This window comes from Diadema antillarum, unplaced genomic scaffold (assembly GCF_040938485.1).
Source record: "Diadema antillarum isolate AM-2024a unplaced genomic scaffold, OU_Dant_1.0 scf00000150, whole genome shotgun sequence".
Classification (NCBI taxonomy): domain Eukaryota; kingdom Metazoa; phylum Echinodermata; class Echinoidea; order Diadematoida; family Diadematidae; genus Diadema; species Diadema antillarum.
Genome location: NW_027271039.1, coordinates 885,765 through 908,055, shown reverse-complemented (window position 1 = coordinate 908,055; position 22,291 = coordinate 885,765). Strand labels below are relative to the sequence as shown.

At 37.7% G+C, this 22,291-nt stretch overlaps 1 protein-coding gene across 1 annotated transcript; it reads right to left on the bottom strand.

The window, feature by feature from the left end:
* Positions 1 to 2,319: 2,319 nt before the first annotated feature.
* LOC139721792 (large ribosomal subunit protein eL15-like) lies at positions 2,320 to 22,273 on the bottom strand. Its single transcript, XM_071633116.1, has 4 exons — positions 22,253 to 22,273; positions 18,809 to 19,011; positions 9,672 to 10,001; positions 2,320 to 2,709 (listed from the first exon to the last, which is right to left on the bottom strand). The coding sequence occupies exons 2-4, from the start codon at positions 18,978 to 18,980 to the stop codon at positions 2,597 to 2,599; spliced, it is 615 nt and encodes a 204-aa protein (XP_071489217.1). The 5' UTR covers positions 18,981 to 19,011; positions 22,253 to 22,273; the 3' UTR covers positions 2,320 to 2,596.
* Positions 22,274 to 22,291: the final 18 nt, after the last annotated feature.

Sequence of the window (22,291 nt, the reverse complement as noted above, 5' to 3'; positions counted from 1 at the left end):
CAACGAACGTCGACCTCTTTGCCATGTAGAATTATACATGTGCTATATGCATTTCTTTTCGTCCCTACTTCCTCAAACACCTCTATATAATCATAAAATTGGTTTATGTACAGGTGTATAGACTTTATCATGCTCCATTTTTGTATTATATCTCTCCGTTTGCATCATTTCTGCCTATTCAGCAGCATGTCCATTTCAATAACTAGGATTCTGCCCAGTTGAAACCAAGAAACCGTGTCGATAAAAGCGTTTTTTGTTTTGTTATGTTTTTGTTTGTTTCTTTGCCTGGCTTTTTTTTTTTTTTTTTTTTTTTTTTTTTTTTTTGTAGATGTCAGCATACACAAGGAACTTCGTAAGAATGAACAGGGAGGTGGAACCCACCTTCCACCTGTGACCCCTGGAAAGAACATTAATTAGCAAAACATCGGCACTTGTTCATCGCGTTAAACATAGTGTAGTTTACCCAGTTTCCGATTGCAATTAGATAAGAAACACTTTTTTACTTTGCCTAGTACATTATGCGTGAATTAGTACATTTAACCGATTCTTACATGTCATTGCATTTTGTATGTCTGTTATCAGTTGTAGGTACATGTATAAGCTAATGTTTCTGTAATCCTTGGGTGACTGAGCTCCAAGGGTTGCCATTGTTAGTGTTTTGGGCCGAGTAGTTTCCCATTCTTGTTTAATGAGGGTTTGAGAGCTCTGTCCAGCTTTATATTTGACTATAACAGGTATGTTTTAAGAACTTAATATGCATAGATGCTTTGCTGTTTCTATCAATTAAATTGCATGCTATAAAGACCTGACTGCTATTTGAAATCACTATTTGCTTCACAATGTGAAACCAGATATTATGTGTAATTACCTACGTGTGCACACACTCACAGACCACCCTCACACACACACACACACACAGGCCACCCTCACACACACACACACACAGGCCACCCTCACACACACACACACAGGCCACCCTCACACACACACACACACACACACACACTCACACAAATGAGTAGCAACTGCAATCCACATCACAAAGCAGCATCAGTCCATCTTGATTTCTTTATGAAAAAGCCTTTGCCAATAATCTGACCTGTGCAGTGAGTGTATACATATGCAATGCAAACAAGAAATCAACTTTCTCAATCCCATAATCCAACTAACAGCACTCAGCCCAGGGTTGAATTAGTCTAGATTCTGGACTCTTCTTATGATGTAATTGTAAACCTTGCCAAAGACAAATATTGTACATGTATTTGGACTGAAGAAAGAGCTTTGACTCATGAGGTACACTGTATTAAAAAAAAAAAAATAAATATAATATAGCAAGAGGAGAGGATTTGAAAAGACCTTTTGACTTTAAAGGCAATTATTCAACTTATGCGATGTCTACTTAAGCAAGGTTGCCTGTATCTTTATTCAAGACGCTAAACCTCTACTCGTCAAGTCAAGTGATGGCGCAATCCCAAGAACTGGACACACACACACACAAACACACACACAACAGAAAGAAAGAAAGAACAAGATCCAGACTGATATTGCTCTCAGTCAACTCCAGGGCCCCATTTCATAAAGAGTTGATTTGATGACAACTCTTTGCTGGAATGACAATTGTCATGGTAACAACAAGAATACAGCTTCCTGATTGGCTGTTTGCTGTGGGAAGTTGTCATTCCAGCAAGAGTTGTCATCCTAACATCTTTTATGAAATGGGGCCCAGAGGTCGAAAGTTTATGCACTAGTAATTCACATGATGTGAATTATAAGGGCGTAAACTTTCGACCTCTGTGGTTGACTGAGAGATGTACACTCCCTCCAAATTCTGAGGAAGACATCAGCAGAGCGCAATGGGCCTGAATTCCTTTTACCACATTTCTTGGGATGGTGACATGACTTAAATTGATGCGTACAGGTTTAGCTGCTCAAAGAAAAAGAGTCCAAGATCTACACGTAGACTAGGCTTGAGGGTGCCCTGAGTCGTACCCCTTTTCACTGCTTACATGTGTAGTTTGGACATCATCAACAGTGCTTTGTTAAATGCCCAAAATGTTTTTGAGATTTTCTTTTTTTTTTGTGGGTGGGGGCATGTGTGAAGAGCAACAAAGAAACTATTTCACAGTTAAAATCTGAGCATGTGCAGACAAATGTCATGGCAGACCTTCTCTTGGAACTGGCTTGCAACTGACATCATTAAAACTGGATATTAAGCCTTCATGAAAACCATGATGACAAACATTGTTCACACCTCGCTTTTTCACCCTCTTCCAAGACTGGCATACATATCACGAAGAAAACACAAGTTATGCACAGTAATTACAAGGATCTAAGTTGCCTTTTATTGAATGACACATTTAGCGTTTGTTTTCCAGTATCATAGTGGTGTGCAGAACCAAACGACATAGTCTGGACGTCTTCTGAACTTAGTTGTAAGTCCAACTGCATTGTGAATCCTGCCAGGATTCCACAGTACCAGGAAGAGATTGGCAGGTGATGTGGAGAGAAAGCGAAGTCACTGTGATGGTGCCAGCGAGTTTCCAAGGGTACAGCAAAGTTCCAGCTGATTGAATATGTACAGACACTATGGTGGTGACTAACGGTACCGCCTGAGGCGCAGCAGGTTGCGGCGTTTCCAGGAGGCCCGTCTGGACCCTCCGGTGGTCTGCTTGTAGAGGTGGCCCTTTCCCAGTCCTCGGCTCTTTTTGCCTGAAAAGAAAGAATGCCAAAGATGTTAACAGCAACCATTTTATCTGTATTCCAGCAGGAAATGTTGGCACATACCATGTGTAGTAGCAATTATATCATCTAGATGGAAGATAAAAGAAAATGAAATAAATGGAACGTAACACACAATATAATGAGGGAAAGAATGTACAAATTAAGAGCAAAAAATGGGATTTCATTCTGTCACATGGTACTATGATGGAGACGCTGACAAGTTTGCACCTATTAAAAGGATCTGGACCAGGTTTTACTTTTAATACAGGACAATGCAATAAAGATTATAATCTTAAAAGAGGTATAGCAGGCACAGTCACAACTAGAAATATCACTTAAGGTGATTAATACCCCCGCCCCGTGACGACAGTCTTACCCAAGGAATGATCTTTCCTTGATCTTCTGCCATTTAAATGCCGTTACCATGGCAACGCAGCTTCCGACACGTCCGAAAAATATGTCTTGCACATCTTCCCACCAAGACTATTGTGTGTGCCACATTTCATAAGCTTTTGTCAAAAACTGAGGAAGTAGTTCAATCCACAAGATCTTTCCTTGATCTTCCGCCATTAATATGCCGTTACCATGGCAACGCAGCTTCTGACACGTCCAAAAAATATGTCTTGCACATCTTCCCACCAAGACCAGTGTGTGTGCCACATTTCATGAGCTTCAGTCGAATACAGAGGAAGTAGTTCAATCTGCAAGATCTTTCCTTGATCTTCTGCCATTTATATGCCGTTACCATGGCAACGCAGCCTCCGACACGTCCGAAAAATATGTCTTCCACATCTTCCCACCAAGACTATTGTGTGTGCCACATTTCATAAGCTTTGGTCAAAAAACTGAGGAAGTAGTTAAATCCGCAAGATCTTTCCTTGATCTTCTGCCATTAATATGCCGTTACCATGGCAACGTACTTTCGGGTACTGTCAAAAAATGCGTCTTGCACATCTACAACCAAAGGCACACATCTGTACCAAGTTTCATGGAAATTGGGCAAAAACTGAGGAAGTAGTTTGCAACACAAAATTTTCCATCATTTTGGCTCATAATATGTGAGCTGTTACCATGGCAACATACTTTTTGTCACTGTCAAGAAATGTGTCATGCTGACCTATATCCTAAGACAAACATTCAATATGAATTCCATGAGAATTGGAAGAACACTGATGAAGCAGTTTTGCCATGAAGCATTTTGCCCTATATTTTACCAATAACATGCCGTTACCATGGCAACGCACTTTTTGCCACTGCGGAAATATGTGTCTTGCACATTAACATATTCAGATGAACATCTGTACCTAATTTCATAAAAATTGATCAAAAACTGTGGGAGGAGTTCGCGACGCAAGATTTGTACCCATTTTTGCCCATAATATGCCGTTACCATGGCAACGTACTTTTGGGTACTGTAAAAAAAAACGTCTTGCACATCTACAACCCAAGGCACACATCTGTGCCAAGTTTTATGGGAATCGGTTGAAAACTGAGGAAGTAGTTCGCGACGCAAGATTTGCAACGGACCGACCGCCCGACCGCCCGACCGACCGCCCGACCGCCCGACCGACCGTCCGCTGATTCCTATATACCCCCTTCAAACTTCGTTTGGCGGGGGTATAATCACTTGCAAAATAAAAACTGTATGATGTAAAACTTTGACAAAGACTGTCCCCTACATTGTAGATATTTGGGATAAAATCCCTAATATGCACCAAATCTCTGCAGATCATACAGCCTTTACCACAACATGATGCGATGTTACGGTAGCCTAGGCATGGATGTTGTAAAAACTGTAAAATTTTGGCCATACAGTATAACAACAGGTGCAAACTAGAAATGTCGCTACAGCGACTGGTTATACCCCCGCCAAACAACATTTCATAAGCTTTGGTCAAAAAACTGAGGAAGTAGTTAAATCCGCAAGATCTTTCCTTGATCTTCTGCCATTAATATGCCATTACCATGGCAACGTACTTTTGGGTACTGTCAAAAAATACGTCTTGCACATCTACAACCAAAGGCACACATCTGTACCAAGTTTTATGGAAATTGGGCAAAAACTAAGGAAATAGTTTGCAACACAAAATTTTCCATCATTTTGGCTCATAATATGTGAGCTGTTACCATGGCAACATACTTTTTGTCACTGTCAAGAAATGTGTCATGCTGACCTATATCCTAAGACAAACATTCAATATGAATTCCATGAGAATTGGAAGAACACTGATGAAGCAGTTTTGCCATGAAGCATTTTGCCCTATATTTTACCAATAACATGCCGTTACCATGGCAACGCACTTTTTGCCACTGCGGAAATATGTGTCTTGCACATTAACATATTCAGATGAATATCTGTACCTAATTTCATAAAAATTGATCAAAAACTGTGGGAGGAGTTCGCGACGCAAGATTTGTACCCATTTTTGCCCACAATATGCCGTTACCATGGCAACGTACTTTTGGGTCCTGTCAAAAAATACGTCTTGCACATCTACAACCAAAGGCACACATCTGTACCAAGTTTTATGGAAATTGGGCAAAAACTGAGGAAGTAGTTTGCAACACAAAATTTTCCATCATTTTGGCTCATATGTGAGCTGTTACCATGGCAACATACTTTTTGTCACTGTCAAGAAATGTGTCATGCTGACCTATATCCTATTAAAGACAAACATTCAATATGAATTCCATGAGAATTGGAAGAACACTGATGAAGCAGTTTTGCCATGAAGCATTTTGCCCTATATTTTACCAATAACATGCCGTTACCATGGCAACGCACTTTTTGCCACTGCGGAAATATGTGTCTTGCACATTAACATATTCAGATGAACATCTGTACCTAATTTCATAAAAATTGATCAAAAACTGTGGGAGGAGTTCGCGACGCAAGATTTGTACCCATTTTTGCCCATAATATGCCGTTACCATGGCAACGTACTTTTGGGTACTGTCAAAAAATACGTCTTGCACATCTACAACCCAAGGCACACATCTGTGCCAAGTTTTATGGGAATCGGTTGAAAACTGAGGAAGTAGTTCGCGACGCAAGATTTGCAACGGACCGACCGCCCGACCGCCCGACCGACCGCCCGACCGACCGTCCGCTGATTCCTATACCCCCTTCAAACTTCGCTTGGCGGGGGTATAATCACTTGCAAAATAAAAACTGTATGATGTAAAACTTTGACAAAAACTGTCCCCTACATTGTAGATATTTGGGATAAAATCCCTAATATGCACCAAATCTCTGCAGATCATACAGCCTTTACCACAACATGATGCGATGTTACGGTAGCCTAGGCATGGATGTTGTAAAAACTGTAAAATTTTGGCCATACAGTATAACAACAGGTGCAAACTAGAAATGTCGCTACAGCGACTGGTTATACCCCCGCCAAACAACATTTCATAAGCTTTGGTCAAAAAACTGAGGAAGTAGTTAAATCCGCAAGATCTTTCCTTGATCTTCTGCCATTAATATGCCATTACCATGGCAACGTACTTTCGGGTACTGTCGAAAAATGGGCAAGTCCAAGATAACACGCGCGTTACGTATGGGACATTCAGAGACTTTTATGACCTGAAAAATAGTGTTAATGGCTTTTGATCATATTAAACTTTATCATGGTGATTGATATCTAGGAGAAGTATAATCATGCAAAAAATTGAGAAAAATGACCCTCACAATTATATTCTAGAAGAGAAAATAAGTGCCGTTACGTATGGGACCAGAAAATTTTTGTTTTTTTGAACATTTTTTTCAACCTCAAAACTCTCTGAAAGTATTTCATTCTACAACTTGTAACTCACTGTGATGAAAGTCACAACACTCAAGATTATCACAGGTAAGTTTCGTGTCATTAGGTAAAAAGCTCTAATTATAGGATCTAATTAAAGACAGACATGACGTGTTACGTATGGGACAGTTACGTATGGGACAGTTTGTCCCCCATTCATTTAGTGTGTGAAGAACCATGTTTATGGGTATTTTGCATAATTATTGAAGTAAAATCAGTTGAAACTACTCAAATACTGATCCAGATTGTCAAGGAAACAATATTCCCCAAATATTCACCATCCTAATCATATTCAATCATATTTTTGTATTTTTATGACCAACCTGAGTATGCATGCCCTTTGTCCCCCATTCGTTTAGTGTGTGGAGAGACATGTTTATGGGTATTTTGCAAAATAATTTTGCAAAATACCCATATAAATTTTTTTTTTGCATAATTATTGAAATGGAATCAGTTGAAACTACTCAAATACTGATTCAGATTGACAAGGGAACAATATTCCCCAAATATTTACCATCATAATCATATTCAATCATATTCTATATTTTTATGACTAACCGGAGTATGTACACGTGTATGCCCTATTTCTATCAGGATAGTTACTACTGAAAAATTGAATAGTTTAAAGTGTTTACTTCCATTGATGATGGCCAGTTTGCCATTTCGTTTCAATAAAAAAAAACTTGACACAAGAAATATTAATTTTTATAAATAAGCAATACCTGCTGCATGGAACCTCAGTGATCGAGTAGATATATGATGTCTGTCTAGCAGTCAGGTCATTGATTCGAGTCACACCTCAATATGTATACCCATGAATTTTGTCATGGCTATTATTGAAACCTGAATAAGGAAAATTTTTGTATCACTTGCAATAAAAAAAAATCATTTTACTTTATATTTTTTTTTTATATTTATATCACAACCATTTCAAATTGGATCTCCATCACTAAACTTTGAATTCCTCTTGTCTTAGGATTGTATGCTCTTTAGTAATTCATATGATTGGTTTCCAATCATCTCATCAAATGTTGAAAACTGAATCCCCATTTCTACCAAAAATTATACCATCCCTTTAATGCTGATTTTTCATTGTGTATTTTGCCATTTTCCACTCCCCCTTTCTGAAAATTGTTCAGTCAAGTACATGTGTTGTTTAAAGTGTCTATAACTCAAAAAGTTGTTACAATGTTGGGATGCTTTCTTCAGGATGGTTGACCATTTGTGTACTGAGAGACCTTCCCAGCTAGCTACATGCATTCACATGCATTATGTATGAGGATGTCCCATACGTAACGCATTTGTCCCATACGTAACATTATTTCAATGCCTCATAAAAAATATTCCTTGTGCTGTTTTTTCTTTTTTCTATGGTATTTAATTTCTCTAAACAATAAATTAGAACTTTCCAAAAGGGAATTAAAATAACCTTAGCAATTTCAGAAAAAACCTAAAAAAATGACCTCAATTTGTTACGTATGGGACATCTCATGATAGGACACGAGCTAATTTGCATAATCATTTGCATAATCCCTAAATTTTCATACCAAGTTAAACTATTTGATGAACTTCTTATGTCCACATATTAATCAAATATCATTTGCTTTCCTTTGAATTAATATGAATTTTTATAAATGTCCCATACGTAACGCTGTGTTTCACATTTATGCAAATGAAGCCCCTGAAATTTGCATAAATTTACATAATATAATTTTTTCCTCCATGGAAATCAAAACTTCAACTCATAAGCTTCAAAATGATACCAAACATGTCAATATTGAGCAAAGATGAAATTTTGCCTTCTGAGGGGACCTTATCTTGGACTTGCCCAAATGTGTCTTGCACATCTACAACCAAAGGCACACATCTGTACCAAGTTTCATGGAAATTGGGCAAAAACTAAGGAAATAGTTTGCAACACAAAATTTTCCATCATTTTGGCTCATAATATGTGAGCTGTTACCATGGCAACATACTTTTTTGTCACTGTCAAGAAATGTGTCATGCTGACCTATATCCTAAGACAAACATTCAATATGAATTCCATGAGAATTGGAAGAACACTGATGAAGCAGTTTTGCCATGAAGCATTTTGCCCTATATTTTACCAATAACATGCCGTTACCATGGCAACGCACTTTTTGCCACTGCGGAAATATGTGTCTTGCACATTAACATATTCAGATGAATATCTGTACCTAATTTCATAAAAATTGATCAAAAACTGTGGGAGGAGTTCGCGACGCAAGATTTGTACCCATTTTTGCCCATAATGCCGTTACCATGGCAACGTACTTTTGGGTACTGTCAAAAAATACATCTTGCACATCTACAACCCAAGGCACACATCTGTGCCAAGTTTTATGGGAATCGGTTGAAAACTGAGGAAGTAGTTCGCGACGCAAGATTTGCAACGGACTGACCGCCTGACCGACCACCCGACCGCCCGCTGATTCCTATATACCCCCTTCAAACTTCGTTTGGCGGGGGTATAACTAGAAAAGCACTCTGAGAGTGCAGAACTCCGCCAAGCATGCAGCTCATTTCAACCACCACCCCACCACTGATCTTGTTCTTCCATAGAGATATCAGTGATTTCCACCCATACGTATTTATAGCATTGTGTGCTGAAAGTCGCCCAATATCCCAATATAGAAGCCTTTGTTATGTCACAAAAACCCTCAGCTGCACCACACGCCTCGCCCTAGCAGAAACTAGATCACGCACTTTGGTGCACGCATGCAAACCTCAAATATGCGCAGCCTGAACTACCAAGTTCATTAACCCCACCTGCCAAAATATCAAAAATCCTTCATAAATTCCCAAAAATTCTCGGATCACTACCAAAAGTTTATCGTTTGGTACTTGTGTCATTCTCAACCTTTCCTGCAAGTTTCATCCCCATCTGTTAACTACTTTTTGAGTTATTTTGCACACGGACAAATTAACTAAATAACTAAATAACTAACTAACTAACGAACAAACAAACAAACCAATGGTAATGAAGACATAACCTGCTCCCTTGGTGGAGGTAATAAATGATCTTTTCCTGCCATAGGGAGTGTTTGGAAGTGTTTGCTATATCAGACTTTACCTGACATCAATCAACTCTGTACAGTACAAAACGGCAAGAAGACTTGCACTTACTAGCACTGGTGAGGCCGCGGCACTCGCGGTGCTTGTGCACCGGCTTGGTGATCCATTGGGTGTCTGGGTTGCGGCGGATGGCCTTGTGCATGGGGTCGACCAGGATGACCTCAAAGTACTTGTAGGTGGAGTCCTCGCAGATCCAGTAGCTGTTGAGGACGCGGAGGGCGCCGCACCGGCGACCGACGCGCTCCTCTGCTGTGGCCTGCAGGGATTTTTGGTATTTCAACTGATTGACTCCCTGGTTGGTGGGCTTTCCATATGTGGCTCCCTTGGGCACGGGCCTCTTGCGGCCTCCACGGCGAAGGCGGATCCGGTAGACGACATAGCCTGCCAAATGAGTGCAACAACCATGGAAAACGTTATCTCTTCCTTCTTTTATAAACACACTTTTAACAACAAACATCTATGGTTATGACTGCAAGGTGTCAACAGAGTAAGGGCTCTACAACAATCAACTTAGCAAAAACAAAAAACAAAAAAAGACTATGAACAGACAACACACTCTGCTGTTGTCTTGAACATTATAATACAGTGAAACCCTGTAATAATTAGATTCCGATTATAACGAGGACAATTTTGGTGCATCATGATAAAGAAAAACATAGCAAATTTGTTCAGATATAACAAGGTTTCATTTCTTGACTTGCCGCTTTCAAACACCCGACATATTAAAGAAACATTGAAAACCGAATTCACACTATCCATGTCTCTTTCCCGTTTTGAAAAGTACCGTTCCTTCCATGTTTTCTTCTAACCACGCGATAAGACACAAAAATATCTTTCGATGTTCCTACTACTACTAAGTTATATAATAAAATTGTTCGATTTTCTTTATCGAAAGATACGGGTGTGTGATAGTAGGTCACACCACACCGCAACCGAAGCAGGTAGCGACACTTGTGGCCAAAAATGGAAAATTGGAATGTATATGTGCAACTCATCATTATCCTTTCCATTTTTAGTTTAGACTTCGTTGTTTTGCTGGCTAGTAAATATGAGTGTGTATGATTAAAGTCAAAATGATTAATGAAATCATCGCAATCCTGCCAGGTGACAGTAGCGTAAAGTAGTTGAATAATGCAGGTTTATCTACATAGTTGAGTTGGTGTTCAGAAAAAAAAAAAGATTAAAAAGAAATGCATTTAACAGTTTGAATATCTGGGTTTGTTCATTATCATTTAAGACTGGATTTCACAGTGAAGACTTTTCTTTCTCTCAAAAGAGTCCATGAGGTACAGATTTGCGTAAATAGGATCACAACCTTTGAAATTGAACCCTGCTCGCATGTTTGTTTTTTGTTTTTTCAAGAACGGATGTATACAACACGAAGAGATTTTCGGAAGAAAAAAAAAAAAAAACATTCTTAATCCCTTTGGGGCGCAATGCTCTGTAAAGGAACACAGCCGAAATGATTCATGAAATCATCTCAATCCCACTGACAACAACAACCGCGCTGGTGTTCAGAAAACGCCGAGTAGGCTTTTTTTTTAAAGAACATAACATGCAACTATTATGCTAAAAGATTTTCAGATGAAAAATAAATTGACGCATTTCAACCCATATTTTTTCCAGTCTTTTTTTTTTTTGTATCAATTCACAAATAATTGCCCTTTATTCTCTGAATAATAACGATCCATAATTGCGTAATAACAACGAAAAGGATGTTCTTATATTTGAGTGATGGGTATATGAAGTCTTGCTTATGTTTTCTTTTTTGTTTTGTTTGTTTTTGATGCGTACGGTTATAACAACCCGTTATAACGAGGTACCTGTTATAACGAGGTAAAATCAGTTTGCAAAGTATCTGCCCGAGTTGGCACTCATCATTTCCAATAAAAAATCACCTCTACATAACGCTGGGGGGGGGGGGGGGGGGGGGGGACAAAAGGAAAAACAGAAAAGAATATGGAAGAGGAACAGGGAAGTGCACGGACAAATGAACAACAAGGAAAAGTAGAAATTACGCGGTGCGTAAAATATGTCCCCGCCGGAAGTAGCATTTAGTAGCAAAATGTACAATATAGGTAAAAAGATCAAGGTCAAAGGTGAAAGAAGTCAAGGGTCAAAATTCTATGTAGAAGTTTTGAAGCCCTCACCTAGTGCCATCACATAAAGCAAACGGAATCGAAATCGGGTTAGAAATGGCGAAGGAGTAGCATTTTGTAGCCAATGTACAATATAGGAAAAAAAATCAAGGTCAAAGAAGTCAAAGGTCAAAATTCTGTGTAGAAGTTTTGAAGCCCTCACCTAGTGCCATCACATAATGCAAACGGAATCGAAATCGGGTTAGAAATGGCGAAGGAGTAGCATTTGGTAGCAAAATGTACAATACAGGTCAAAAATCAAGGTCAAAGGTCAAAGAAGTCAAAGGTCAAAATTCTGTGTAGAAATTTTGAAGCCCTCACTTAGTGCCATCACTTAAAGCAAACGGAATTGAAATCGGGTAACAAATGGCGAAGGAGTAGCATTTTGTAGCAAAATGTAAAATATAGGTCAAAAATCAAGGTCAAAGGTCAAAGAAGTCAAAGGTCAAAATTCTGTGTAGAAGGGCATTTCCACGGTAACTCACGTTACATTCTGAACTCAAAATTAGGTTGTTGAGATCAATATCCTTAAAACCTAATTAGTGATATGAGTTACTATATGTGAATGAGTATCATGCACCTCCATCCTACCTCACAGCAACATTACATCCACAGACTCTTATGAGAACTATGAGAAAAAACACTACAAATGTCGGTAACTCACGTTACATAATTTGGACATGCAAAAATTTGGCATGTCTTATATTCAAAAGTTTCCTCAAACAAGAAACAGAGAGACTTTAAAGTCTATTGTGTCAAAGTCATGGACTAACAACATGCATCACCGAGTATGGTAAAAATTCAAATTGTCTTACATTCTCCAGGTATTGTCATGTGAAGCGGTAACTCACGTTACGGTAACTCACGTTACAGTTTGTCCACATGATCACAAGACGATTTTTTTGTCTTAATAATCCAAAGAAAACTTACCAAGACAACTTTTTTTCACAAACAAACTCCATGAATAAAGAATCTAAATTGATTTGAACATCGATCTGACAGTAATTAATCCCATTTTATCCATGAGATTACCAAAGGGCAGGAAACTTTACATTTAGAATACCAACTTGAAGATAAATTTCATTTTTAATTGAGTCGTTTTCCAAGCTTTCATTTGTACTGAGACAAAAATTGTATTCAACAAAATGATATGAAACAGAGTCTATTTCATTAAATTACACTCTTTTCCAGTAACGAATGCATCAGAAATTGAGGATTTAATTGAGAATTTGATTTGATTGTTTTTTTTTATTTTACTAGATTTAAATGGATTTCAGGCTATCTAGATAAAACAAGTCATCCATAAACTATTCCATTTAATACACTGAGTCACGAGACTAGAGACCTGTACATGTAGTCTGTGGAGAGTTTAAAGGTTCAGAAATGAAATATTTCAATAAATCTTTTAACTTTTAAACAATGCAATTTATATTCCAATTATTTGATAATTGTTTGAAGTACTCAATAATCAATTGCTTGTATGTTTGATTTGTTTACAAATTCTTATACGAAACTGGTACAGAAATTAGACTTGAATTACAGAAACTGCAGATAAATATTAGTTATCTGCTACCAGGATTGATCAGTTTAATAAAACATGTTCATAAATGTTTTAGCCTTAAAACACAATGGCTTTGGTCTATGAAATGTCAAGTAGCCATTATTTAAATTGTATATGGGTCAATCCATGTCAAATCATCCAGTGCTTGTCACCCGACCCCCTCCGATTTTCTTTAAAATCGCACCAAATGTTCCCCAAAGTGTCTGACGGAAAATCCCAAAATATTTTGCCCCAAGGTCAATTGGTTGCTAAGATACAGCCTCACATAGCAACCGGTGCGCATTCAGAAAAATTAGTTAAAAGAAAATTAGGCATTTTTGATTGATTGTGGTGGCATGGGTATTTATGCAAAAGCGTTCATTTTATGGAAATTGAGAGAACTTTATAGTCTTTGCAAGAAAAACTGACTGTGACGCGATATTGACTTTTCGTTAACGTGCACGAGGTCACCGAAAATGGTGTTAAATGTTAATTTCCAAAATTTTGATGCCAATTTAGAGGCTAATATCTTCCACATTTCATCACCTTAGGTTCTAAAATATTATGCTGTTGAAGGCTTTGACTTGCTCAGTAATTTTGAAAAAAATCGGCGCATTCATGCCCACCGTTTTTACGGAGAGCGCCCTCAAAGTTGACAAAAATGAAAAATGTGCCAAATTCAAGGTCATGGATCACCCTTCGTCCCACCTAGGAATGGCACCAATTTTTGTGTATTGATAGACATTTACCTATATTATCTTGGGTTACCAAAGAAATTTTGCTCCCGAAATGTTCAATGGCAAATTTACCCTACCAAAAATGGTCGTAAATGGCCAAATTCCCATGTAATATCACATATTGGGTTTAGAGGACATTTCAAATGTCCAGGCTTTCAAGATAAAAAGGCCTAGCCCTGTGATATTTGCAGTAGGGATAGTCTGTTATACATATTTTAGTAATATATACCATAAAACACTTTCATTACATGATAATGACCTTGAAATTTAATCCAAATTTTGATAAAAACAATAAATTGCTCCATTTTCCTCATTGCACTGCATACAATATTATGTAATACTTGTTTTGTAACACTTTTCACAGAGCAATATTTCAAGAATTATGAAAGCTGACAGCCTACCACATTAAGGTTCTAAAGTATTTGTGCTCTTCTTTCAGATTTTGTGTCAATTTGATCATGAATGTTATACCCTTGACCTTGAAGTGCTTCTAAAAATAGCTGTAAATTTGTTAACTACAAACCTACACACATGACAGGTGTATTATGGCATGCTATACTTGTGATTCTTTCACAAACACAAAAGCTTTTTATGGTGTAAATGTATATACTGGAATTAATCTATACATGCTTGCAAGATATGTTACAATTAATTACTTTGTTCCGACAATGACCCTCAATTTCAATAAAAAAAGGGGACAGTAATATCTTGTGATTTTGTGTGCATTTCCTATGGAAAACAGTGCTTTGTGGTGAAACTCATAAAAACTTGACCATTTTTACTATCTATCACTTTGATTGATTAATTCTATTGTAGTTATGTTAGAGAAGTGGGCTGTGACAATTTCCAATTAAAAAAGCATGGTTATGATGTAGAAAATAGAAAAACAAAGAAATACATAAGAAATTCCAAAAACAAGAAAATACATAAGAATTGAAATGATTTTGGAAGTTTTCATAAGGTACAGAACAAATCCCCCAAAAAGAAGACTCTCAGTCCTTTTAATGTGCGTTTCACAGGCTAGAATAAGAGTCTTATTATGTTGGGCGCAATGTCCATAATTATCAACTATTATTAGGTACTTAAATACAGGTCTTTATGGAGAGGAATAGGCATTTCTCATGATTTTGAAGGTCATAAATCAAGGGTCATTATCAGAACAAAGTAATTGATTGTAACATATCTTGCAAGCATGTATAGATTAATTCCAGTATATACATTTACACCATAAAAAGCTTTTGTGTTTGTGAAAGAATCACAAGTATATACAAGTATAACATGCCATAATACACCTGTCACATGTGTAGGTTTCACAAACAAATTTACAGCTATTTTTAGAAGCACTTCAAGGTCAAGGGTATAACATTCATGATCAAATTGACACAAAATCTTAAAGAAGAGCACAAATACTTTAGAACCTTAATGTGGTAGGCTGTCAGCTTTCATAATTCTTGAAATATTGCTCTGTGAAAAGTGTTACAAAACACGTATTACATAATATTGTATGCAGTGCAATGAGGAAAATGGAGCAATTTATTGTTTTTATCAAAATTTGGATTAAATTTCAAGGTCATTATCATGTAATGAAAGTGTTTTGTGGTATATATTACTAAAATATGTATACCAGACTATCCCTACTGCAAATATCACAGGGCTAGGCCTTTTTATCTTGAAAGCCTGGACATTTGAAATGTCCTCTAAACCCAATATGTGATATTACATGGGAATTTGGCCATTTACGACCATTTTTGTTAGGGTAAATTTGCCATTGAACATTTCGGGAGCAAAATTTCTTTGGTAACCCAAGATAATATAGGCAAATGTCTATCAATACACAAAAATTGGTGCCATTCCTAGGTGGGACGAAGGGTGATCCGTGACCTTGAATTTGGCACATTTTTCATTTTTGTCAACTTTGAGGGCGCTCTCCGTAAAAACGGTGGGCATGAATGCGCCAATTTTTTTCAAAATTACTGAGCAAGTCAAAGCCTTCAACAGCAAAATATTTTAGAACCTAAGGTGATGAAATGTGGAAGATGTTAACCTCTAAATTGGCATCAAAATTTTGGAAATTAACATTTAACACCATTTTCGGTGACCTCGTGCACGTTAACGAAAAGTCAATTTCGCGTCACAGTCAGTTTTTCTTGCAAAGACTATAAATTTCTCTCAATTTCATGAAAATAAACACTTTTGCATAAATATCCATGCCACCACAATCAATCAAAAATGCCTAAATTTCTTTTAACTGATTTTTCTGAATGCGCACCAGTTGCTATGTGAGGCTGTATCTTAGCAACCACTTGACCTTGGGGCAAAATATTTTGGGATTTTCCGTCAGACACTTTGGGGAACATTTGGTGTGATTTTAAAGAAAATCGGAGGGGGTCGGGTGACAACTTTTCTGAAAATTGGATGATTTGACGTGGATTGACCCATATACATGTAAAAAGTATATACCAGTATTTTCTAGAGTAATCAAGCAGACTGAAGCAGTAAATCCCAATGAAAAACATGAATAGTAGATATTTTGTGATCAGGAGGCTAACTATTAATATCACAAAATGTTCATAGTTTGCTTTGAGGCACATGACTGTCCAGCTCTTAAAGAAAATGTCTGATAATGAGGTTCACATTCAACAAGTTTTTGGTAATAGATCAGCATGTAAAGTAAATTATAGTAAACATGGAAAAGTTTCATTGTAGGATTTTGCAACAATATAGCTAAAACCTCAGAGTAGAATAGTATAAAATACATAAGCGTGTCAAATTCACAATGTTCAGTTCTCAAAAATCTCAGAAAAAACAGCAGGGAGCGAGCTCCAATCTTAAAATTCTGTTCATACATGTAAATGTTTCAGCCTCATAAACAATGGCTTTGGTCTATACAGGTAGGTATAAACTATGAAATGTCAAATAGTAATCACTTGAATTACAAAAACAAGAACTTTTCAAGAGTAATCATGCAGTGATTATCCCAATCAGGAGGCTATTAATAGTTATCACAAAATTTTGATAATTTGCTGGAACAAGGTCCATGCAGCTTTAGAAGAAATGTCTTTTAACAACTTTTGTAACAGATCAGTATACATGCACTGTAATATTAGATAGTAAATATGGAACAGTTTCTTTCAGAAGTTAACATGTGATGAACATGTGTAATTAATACATTGTACATGTAGACCAGTTGGTTTGGTGATAGAGAGAGACCAAGAGAATAACAATCTACTGGAAATAGAATCTTAATATAAGAGTTCAGTAATCATGTACTCATTGGTTACTTACAATCACAACCTTCATATCATTTCTTGGTATTAAACAAAAATCATGTCGGTAACTCACGTTACATTGTGGTAACTCACGTTACATGGTAACTCACGTTACAATTTTAAGACCTCTGTTATGAGAATTTGAAGCAAAGACTATAAGTCCCATCATATTTCTTGGATGTGTCCTGCATAGTTATTTGATAATCCAAAATACCATGTCTCAGTTGGGCATAGTAAAATTGCTAGGTTAAAAAGTTCATGTTTCGGTAACTCACGTTACAGCAGCTTCTCGAGCTATGTAGGAGCACGCTGGTGTCCGAAGTACATATCTTATATCGAGGTCTCCACTTTATTTTCTGTTAGATTAATATATTTTTGATTTGTAAAACCAAACAAAGTTTGATTTGAGCCTCAAATATAAAAAATAATCACAAAGAGCAACAAAAATGCATTTTTAGGGATTTTTAGGTCAAAAAATGCTTTCTGGCTTCAAAAGGTATAAAAATGCACAAAAGGGAACTTTTCTTAAAGGTAAAGTTGGTTTCACACACTTGAAACTATGGCTAACAAAGTAAGATTATCAGTTGTCCTGAAATATGCAGGTAAAATTTTGGTGGTCATGTCGCACAACTCACGGAAATGCCCAGAAGTTTTGAAGCCCTCACCTAGTGCCATCACATAAAGCAAACGGAATCGAAATCGGGTTAGAAATGGCGAAGGAGTAGCATTTTGTAGCCAATGTACAATATAGGTCAAAAATCAAGGTCAAAGGTCAAAGAAGTCAAAGGTCAAAATTCTGTGTAGAAGTTTTGAAGCCCTCACCTAGTGCCATCATATAAAGCAAACGGAATCAAAATCGGGTTAGAAATGGCGAAGGAGTAGCATTTTGAAGCAAAATGTACAATATAGGTCAAAGGTCAAGGTCAAAGGTCACAACTGAAATTTTGTATACAAGTTTCAAAGCTCCCATGTAGTGCTATCATATAAAGCAAACAGAATCAAAATCGGGTTAGAAATGGCGAAGGAGTAGCATTTTGAACATTTTTATCACACACGGACGCACGGACAGACGGATACACGGACACACGGACACACGGACACACGGACACACAGACACACACACGTACGGAGCCCGTTTCATAGTCCCCTGCTCGAACTCGTTCGGCGGGGACAACAAATGGACCAATTCTTAGGCATAATGCCTCATGAAAGCTTATGAACAAAAGTGTTTGCATTCATCTCAACATATTAACATGATACTGAAGGCAGAAACTTTACCAACTGTATGCAATAATTAACTATCTGCGCTTACTTGTAAACCTCTCAGCCGATCAAAAGCATCTTAAACACACTGAAAAGCACACTATGAAAATAAAGAAAAAGCATTCCTGCATATCTTTACAATTAAAATAAACTAGTTGGCAACTTTGTCAACACCTAATGAGAAAGAAAAAAAGAAAAAGAAGAAGAAGAAAAAAAAAGTAATAGAGTAAGCTTCACACACCTTGCTTGGCCCTGTAGCCCATGCTGCGGGCCTTGTCCGGCCTCATGGGGCGGGTGGCCCGGTGGATGGCCGACAGCTGGCGCAGCTGCCACGTCCTGGTGCGGATCAGGAAACGCATGACATCACTCTGCTTCTTGCGCCATATTTCCGACATATATTTGTACGCGCCCATGATGTCTGGAATCAGTGGAGCACAAAAACCCCTGGAGGAATGGGAAAATTATTACTAAATTAGAATGCACATTAGTAAATGAGATCATAATATTGACAGTCGCGTAACCAGACAAAATTAATAATGATACTAATGTAACTACTGTATGATACAAAAATTACAACCACAGCTACAATGTCAATACAAAAAAAGAAAAAAAAAATCACAAACGGACACCAAATGTCACATGTGAAGGCATAGAACAGAAATGGTTCTGTAAGTAGTAGGGTCTTGCATGATGTGCATGTTAGTCAATGTGATGAGGCATTCAACTTTTCTGCAAAAAAAAAAAAAAAAAAAAAATTCCCATAAAATTAAAAACAAATGATGGCAAAAACAGATTGTATGATGATGGGAATAGATCAATCATGTAACTTGTTTTTGTATCATAATATATTTTCACTACAGTACCCTTAGTCCATGGGAGTGACCATGTGCTGGCTGTAAAACAAATGGCTGCAGATTTAATCCTGTAAAATCATGACATAAAACTGTCAGTGTGATCATCAAAAAGCACAGTAACAATAACATACAAAATTGCTCATCTAGGTTTGTTGTAGAACCTTTAACATTAAAAGATATTTGTATTATAACTGGAGGTGTTGCATGGACGCTGCTTGGATTTGTTGGAAGTTGGGAGTATGAGAAACCCTAAAGAAACAAACAAACAAAAGCATACGTCGCTGGGGTGATAAGACCTTGTATCTGCAATTTTGGTGAAAATGAGTTTTTTTTTAATTAATGGTCAAATAATGGGTTAAGTGAAGTCCTGTCCAAATCCCAACTGTCTTACTCCAAAAATGAAGCCACCACGACATGTCAAAAGAAAGGCTATCCCATTCGCCACAGTGCTTTTGACATTTTGTAGATACGAGGTCTTATCGCCCCAGCGACGATATACATCTAGTACAGGAAGGCCAGTTAGAGTAGGCCTAGATCTTTATGTAACATTTTCCCTTTTTCTTTCAACTAACAAAATTATCGCGCTACTTCCATTGTAGAAACTCTGTGAATGTTGAGGTTTTTAAATATATTCCAACGTTACAACTTACAAACACAAGAGTAAAATTCAATGGAACAAGATTTTGCACTCAATGAATATTGAAACTTCAAAAGATAAGTTGTAAGGTGCATTATAAAATGGGTTCAAGAATGTAGCCAATTGGAAGCGCTGAAATGAGTCACGTGTGCTTGTATTAATTTCTCACTAACATGCACGGCCGACGTCACAATGTTTGCACTAGCAGTGCGCACTCAATCAGTAAGTTACAAGTGCGTCGCACGCTACTATACGCGCTGTCAATCCTGCAAACAACTTCTTGTTCGGGCTGCCGGCCGGCCTTTCTTGTGTGCATAACATGTGTGGCGTACGTACAGTATACTCTTATACGTACAGTACTTATATGTGCGGGATTTTCGAGTGCGAAGTGCGTAAATGTTTGGGACGAACATCTTCGGACATCTTGATCCACAAAGGTACATGAAAAATGCTGTTAGTTTTCGACCCATTTTATATAACAAATGATGCACATGATTATTTCGTGGCGTTAGTGGAGATGCAGCTCACTCTCGGGTATTTACAATGTAGACCTAGTGCAACATGCACTCGGCTTCGCCTCGTGCATGTTTCACAATTGTAAATACCCTCGACTGCGCTACATCTCCACTAATGTACTCTATCCTGTGCATCATTTGTATACTAACGTTAGGCCTACCTACGCGCCGCGTGTATTCCCCTTGATGAATAGATCTAGAGCGCTTCATACTCCTAGCCACAATGTAGTTTCACACCATCGCACTCTAGTCTCATGTCATGATCATTCACCATACTGTATATGTTCACTATTTGTATACTAGAATCTAACAGTTAAGGTTAGCAATTTAAAATCTGGAACTCTAAGACAGTCTATTAAACAACTGTTAACGTTATAGGGCTAGAGAAGTATGGTAGCCCTACTACATATTGACCACCATCTTTTAAACCGACCGCGTATAATTCGCACACTGAACACTTAGTACGCACTTCTCTGCGCGCAAAGCACAGAAAAATGGATTGGCTTTGAATGGTTGATGAGGATGGTGTGGGAAAACGCGATAATTCACCGTTCATTAATGGTTTTAATCAAGGACAAAATTTCGAATGAATATTTTCACCGAATCGTTATGACAGCACAATGTAATGTCTATGGAAGTTTCTAAAAAGCTTCGTAGACGTTTTCTACAACACGGTGTTCAATACAACTCGGTTTGCGTGCATTGTCAATGCAAAAACAGCGGTCGATCCTAATAACGCGATTTACAGCGGGGAGCTGAAACGAGGCTATGCAAGTTCGTCGGAGATATTTTTGCACTGAAACTTCGAATCGAAAAGGGAACGGCATTTGATGGAGCTGGATTTTCTCAATCACGTAGGTCAAGTTTTTTACGTGAATTTCAGTGTTAAATATTCTTATCAAGCAAATAAACATTAGCTCCTTAGGCAGTCGATGAGTAACTGTTAGAAGGTCCAACCCTACAAATCCCCAAACAATGTAACATGTTAGTTTCACACCATCGCACTGCTCTAGCCCTAGTCTCATGTCATGATCATTCACCATATGTTCACTATTTGTATACTAGAATCTAACAGTTAAGGTTGGCAATTTAAAATCTGGAACTTTAAGACAGTCTATTAAACAACTGTTAACGTTAGGGCTAGAGAAGTACAACCTGCCCAGCCAACTGTCACATGCATCCCCACATCTCGCACACCCCGAGTTGAGGTTGCGCGTTGCGCGAATTGTCTGTGCTCAGCTCAGTGCCAGTGACAAGTGGAGTGCTACAGTAGAAGGTGGAACATGCTCATGTAGTTCATAAATCAGGCTATTGCATGTAAGCTTTCTAAATATAGCTCTTGCTGGTCTACTGAGAATCAAAACATAAAAGTGAAAATTTGCCATATTTGTTACTAAATGTACCATTTGATGTGTGACTAAAAATCCCACTCGTCTGCACTAAAGACTGCAGTAATACACATGCACATTTGCACGTACAATACCGAGTTTGTAGCAGTCACTCGTACAACTGTTATGTATACGGAAACACGTCAAAATTTCTTTTGACTATAGCAGTAAAGGCAAAATGTTACTTGTCAAATCATGAAATAATATTACTCCATTTATTTTTGACACGTTTCTCCCCTGTTGGGAGGAAGATTGTAACAATATTCATTGATTTTGAGGAGTTCATCTCACCGTTTTGTGTAGTGCAACCACTGATACTAAGAAAAAGAG